This window comes from Rhinopithecus bieti, unplaced genomic scaffold (assembly GCF_001698545.2).
Source record: "Rhinopithecus bieti isolate Rb0 unplaced genomic scaffold, ASM169854v2 scaffold_6945, whole genome shotgun sequence".
In the NCBI taxonomy this organism is placed as follows: domain Eukaryota; kingdom Metazoa; phylum Chordata; class Mammalia; order Primates; family Cercopithecidae; genus Rhinopithecus; species Rhinopithecus bieti.
Window position 1 is genome coordinate 575,383 of NW_016805531.1, and position 6,000 is coordinate 581,382.

Below are 6,000 nucleotides of genomic sequence, written 5' to 3' on the forward strand. Positions count from 1 at the left end.
GCAACTGCTCCTTAAGGGCCTCCGCCCCGAGGGTTCGGCTGTGACTAGGAAGGAGCTAGTGGACTAGAATCAGGGTAAGGGGGTTTGCTAGAAGTTGGTCTTCCGCCAGGGCTAGAGTTTCATCGCGATAACAGCCTCCGTGGCCTCTGGTGAGTTCTGATTCACGGGTGGACTTGGACCTGGGGTTAGAGGAGTTGCGGGGTCCTCGGGATCCTGGCTGAGGGTTCCCCGGGGGCTGACCTGCCCTCTCCCCAAATCCCGCGGTGGTGGACTGCCCGCATGTTGCGGGCTCAGCTTTCACCTTTAACGTGTCATTTAGACCTCTTCATTCCTCCAATATCCTATTTAGAAGCGACATATGGGAAGCCTGCCTCGTTTCCAAACTGCTGGGGTCGCCCCGAGACCCTACTCTGCGGACCCCGCCTTGGTCACCCTGGCGTTACTCCTGGCTCACAGTAGGTGCTCTGTGCACGTGTGTTGACCGAGTACAAGTGACGCTGGCACCCAAAGCCAGCAGTCCCGGGTTATGGGTCCCGTGTGGCTTTGGTCATGTTTGTAGTGCCGTAGCTGACGCCAAACAGGTCCTCAAGGTCATTCGCTTAGCCTGTGGATGCCTATTGTGTATTAGCATTACTCGCTCCGCTCTCTGAGCAACTTAAATCAGTTCGTCCAAAGTGCTGTCATTAGCACCGATCACAAGATGTCGTGATCATTTGTTTATATGTCTATTTTCTTTCCCTCCATCACGTCCTGTTAAACTTTGTAATCTTGAACAGGGCTTGGTAAATTGTCGAATGAATGAATAGGGTGCCTCCACCAGGTGTTGCAAGTCTAAACTGAGCTGTGTGCTCTGGCTATTTCCATTCTAGAAGGCGAGTTATGTCAGCAAGTAAGTAGAATTTCCCAACTCCCAGTGCAATTCTTAGAAATCCCTTTTGTGGGGGTTTATAACCCTTTCTATATCGTAGTCATGAACTCGAGTCTGATTTAAGCCTGTTATCACCATATACCTTCATAGTGCGTGACAATGAACATGCACTCCCCAGACAGGTGAATGCGCTCAACTAAAGAGAAGCTGAAGTAGAAGCCATAAGAAAAGCATAAGACATACAGTCTGAAAGTGCAAAGGAGTGGCTTATTCTATGGGGGAACAGGCTTGGAAGGGCATCTTGAAGGAGGGTGGCATTTTTGTTCCATAGGAGGTTGCATTATTTGAAGTGACATTTCTCATAGGCTGCACACTCACCTTTTCTCAGATATGCGGAATCCTCTTTATTCCCGTAACCTCTTCGGTAGCTGTCAGACTCCTATTCATCAGTAATAATGTCATAATGGTAATAAAACTAGAATGTATTGATTGGTACATAGTGCTGATTACTTTACATGTATTATCTTGTGAATCCTCAGAATCAATCTTTGAAGTAGGTATTGTTTCTACCCCCATTTCATTAACGAAGAGGCAGAAACTGTTTGCTCAAGACTGCACTGCTGATAAATAAAAGAGCCAGAATTGAACTCAGGTTGTCTGAATGAGTGCCCTCATTCTTAGAGCCAGTTATAGCCATATTGTGTCCTTTAAGATTTATTTTTAATCTAAAAGCTCTTTTTTTTTCTGTAAAAATTCTCTAAACTATCCTTTCTTCTTAGGAAAAGTTAATTTGTGCTTTGTACTTTCATCTACTACGGAATTTATTACAATATGTTATTGTAACTGTTTATATCAGTGGCTCTAAGAGAGGATGAGCAGAGACAGTAAGCTCCTCATGGCTGGTACCATGTTTTAGATGCATCTAGAATATGATCTGGAACACAGTGGGTATTCAATAAAATTTTGTTGAAATAATTCCTATAAGGTAACATGCCTGTATCATATTCAGTCAACAAATATTTGTTATGTGCCTACCTTGTGCAAGCGGGTAGATACATTTTAATTCTGCCTTCAGGGTGCTTATAGTTTATTAGATGAGGTGAAAACAATACTACCTTTGCTTTGTAATCTTTTGTCTAAATAAACACTGATTGGTTTTGTTGCAAGGAGGGCAGAGAAAATCAGGGACAACGAAAGAAATGCTGGGTCAGAGCATCCATCTGAGTGTAACAACAGGACATACTTTTTGTAGTCTTGTTAAGGGTTCAGAAAAAGTTATCTAGGAAGAAAGTCTACCAGACTGCTACTGAAAAAGAAAACCAAAACATACTGTACACTTATTCTGCATCTTGATTTTTTAAGTGGTCAGCCTTGAGTCAACAGATACAGAAAATTTTCATTATTTTTACTAGTGGTATAGTATGACAAATTCAAAAATAATTTTACTAGTGCAAATGTTCATTTTCCATATATTAATTTTGATAGTTTTCAAGATGGTTTAGCAGTTCATATTTTCACCAGCAACTCATGAGCCATACAAAATACAAAATAGTCACCACTGAGTGATAAGTTTTTTTTTTTCTTTTTTCAATCTAGTGGTTGTTGAAAATGGCATATTGTTGTTTAAATGACACTTTTTTGAAACATCATGAGCTTAAGCATCTTTTCAAACTAATTGATTTACACTTTTTAAAATAAATTGTCATGTCAGTCGCCCAATTTGATATTGGATTGTTTGTCTTTTTAAGGATTTTATATTGGGACTTTGTCAGGTTATTTGCAAATATTTTTCTGATTCTTATTTTTCTGGACTTTGTTAGTGATGTATTTTTTCTTTTTTTTCTTTTTCTTTTCTTTTCTTTTTTTGGGGACAGAATCTTGCTCTGTTGCCCAGGCTGGAGTGCGGTGGTGCGATCTCGGCTCACTGCAAGCTCCACTTCCTGGGTTCTCCTGCCTCAGCCTCCCGAGTAGCTGGGACTACAGGCGCCCACCACCACTCCCGGCTAATTTTTTTGTATTTTTAGTAGAGACAGGGTTTCATTATGTTAGCCAGGATGGTCTCAATCTCCTTACCTCGTGATCCTCCCGCCTCGGCCTCCCAAAGTGCTGGGATTACAGGCTTGAGCCACAGCGCCTGGCCGTATTTTTTCATACATAATATTTGACTTGTTAGTGATGTCTTTTGCCTTAAACAAAGTTTTGTTTTTTGTGGTTAGGTTTCCATCACATTTTTCTTTATGACTTTTGGGTTTACTATCTTGCTATTTTTTTTAAGCTGCCTCTTTTGTTGTTCTGAATATTATACTAAAGTTTCTGGTAGCAGTGATAATGAGTAGTGATTAATAAGGTAAAGTATTAGCTTTTATTTTAAGTCTCATTTAAAATATGTATTACCTTTTAGTATATATATTTTAACCATGTAAGTTGATCAGATTTCCCTTTATATCTGAAATCATTTCTTTAAGTCTTTCATAGTTTATAGTTCTCATAAGGAAAACTTATACCTTCTTTTCTTCAGTGGGGGAGATTTTGGTAATGCCATGTTTTGGATTTAAAATAACATTATATGCTTTGATATTTGACATTCTCTTTACTTTAAAACAATAACATAAGTATTCTTTATCTGAGAAAAGCTCTGTATTTAAAATATTAGTAGCTACATTTTAGCAATAGGCTGTTATAAATCTTAATGTTCTTTTTCAATAATCAACATCAATTGATGGCAGGTTAATAAAGGATTGGAACAAACCTCCTTTCTGATAACTTAAGGAGAAATTAACCCAAATTCCATATTTTGTCTTGTATTTATATTTAAATGAAAGAGAGGTAGAAGACACAGAATTCAGAAGCAGAAAGGATTTTTTCTGCTTGGAGGATTCAGGAATGTCTTTAAGGTCCAGTTTAATTTCATCTCTTTTAAGGAGATGGGATTTAATTGGGCTGGCATTTTTATTATTCATATATAGTGTTCTCTATGCTATTAAGTCCATTTGCAGTAGTAGAAAAAAAATCTAGAGACTTGTGATTGTGTGTTTTTCCCTCACCATTTCATATTATAGGCTCTTTACCATACTCATATCTTCATCTTATGTTGATATACAAAAGGCATCTTATAGATGGACTTAGATTTATTTTCCTCAATATGCATGTCTCTTCCCCCTTTAGCCCTGGCATAAGGGTAGAAAGGAGTAGGTGTAGTCTGAGAAGCAGAGGCTGGAGGGTTTTAAGTTGATGTAAAGAGTCTGAGTTGAGCCTGTAATCCCAGCACTTTGGGAGGCCGAGACGGGCGGATCACGAGGTCAGGAGATCGAGACCATCCTGGCTAACACGGTGAAACCCCGTCTCTACTAAAAAATACAAAAAACTAGCCGGGCGAGGTGGCGGGCGCCTGTAGTCCCAGCTACTCGGGAGGCTGAGGCAGGAGAATGGCGTAGACCCGGGAGGCGGAGCTTGCAGTGAGCTGAGATCCGGCCACTGCACTCCAGCCTGGGCGACAGAGCGAGACTCCGTCTCAAAAAAAAAAAAAAAAAAAAAAAAAGGAGTCTGAGTTGATATGAGTTGAAAGGGACGGGTTGGGTGTAAGGACCAGAGAGGAAGGGATTAGAAGGTCGACTGCAAATTAGAGGTTGGCCAAGAAACATAACTCAGTCTTTGAAAAACAAAAACTTGACATAGGGGGATTTTCACCACTGAAATTCATATGTGTGTCAATCTTTAATACCATATTCATCTAGTCTAGCTTGCACATTTTCTTTTCACACTTTAATATCTACAACATAGACTGCATCCTAAAATTAATGTTATGTCATAATTTGATTGCCTACATCTTGTTCCTACTGCTACAAATGGAACTGCATCATAGAATCAAAGACATCTTAGATCTGATGAAATGGGATATTGTCTACTCCAGAGCTATTGGCTTCCACAAAAGTTTGTGATATAGTTCTTACCTCTTAAGACGAGGGAGCTAAGTTCTTTATGGTAAAATGCATTTGGATTGCTGGGTCTCTATGCTTCTGATTTTACTTCCAATTTAATGACATTTTAGAGCTTGAAAGATGTAGTGAATGAGTTGTGGCTCAGGCTCACATCCAAGTGCGTTTCATTGGCATGAACGACAGTGGACTGAATGGAGGGCAGTGTTAGGCCAGGTAATTGATGACACCTGCCTACTTTTTTTTTGTTGGGATTGTTCAGAGCTTTGAAGTTCTGAGGGGTTTATGTGTAGTGTCAGGATCCCTAAGTATAATTTAAATCAGCAGCAGCTTTTTTGACTGTAAGTAGTTGAAAACCCATTTCCTGCTGCTGCTTCTGCCGCAGCAGTGACTGCTCCCCAGGGAACTCTTGCTGTTGCTTTTGGAATTGGAAGTCCACAGTGGTGGAGCTTCACAGCCTTCACTTCTGTTTTTCCTGAGTGTATTGCCAGAACCTGATTTTATCAAGCTTAAGAGGAGGACGTTTAAGACTTATATTTTGTCGCGCGCTCTATGGCATTTACTGAATTGTAAATGGTTTCTGGGTAGCAGTCACTCATGATTTAGGGGCCCTCTTCTTGTAAAGCATGATATTTGGATTTCTGATATTAAAAAAAAAATGAAGCAATTAGGGTACTGCCTGTGCCATGTTTAATATATCACATTTGAAATTTTGTTTGAGCTTAAGATTTTTACATTTGGCACATTTCTAGTTTATTACTATTGTCATCTTATTTTTTATGTGGGCAAAAAAATCTTACTGTTTTAACTTATACTTTTCAGACCACTAGAAAGGTCTATTCATAGTTTTATTACCGATTTGCATTTTTTCTTTTCCATGAATTGCTGTCATATAGCTATTTTCTATGAATCGCAATTATTTGTATTGGCCATAATGGAGTTATACATATTTTCTCCCAGTCTGTTTCTGTCTTTTCACTTTGTGTATGTATGGCATCTCTTATGTAGTTTGTTCTGGGGAGATTTTATGGAATATTCAGAAACCAAACATCTTTCCCTTCCCACAGGATGACCATGTCATTAGACTTTGGCAGTGTGGCACTACCAGCGCAAAATGAAGATGAGGAATATGACAAAGAGGACTACGAAAGAGAGAGAGAGGTAAGTTGTTAAAAAAAAAAAAAAAAAAAAAAAAAA

General features: G+C 39.2%; 1 protein-coding gene across 1 annotated transcript in view; it reads left to right on the top strand.

Annotated features, from left to right (window-relative positions):
• Window positions 1-32: 32 nt before the first annotated feature.
• Window positions 33-6,000, top strand: part of CEP152 (centrosomal protein 152) — a 74,584-nt gene continuing 68,616 nt past the window's right edge. The window contains 2 exon segments of the mRNA XM_017872775.1: window positions 33-149; window positions 5,871-5,964. Coding sequence (XP_017728264.1) covers window positions 5,872-5,964 — 93 coding nt within the window. The 5' untranslated portion in view covers window positions 33-149; window position 5,871.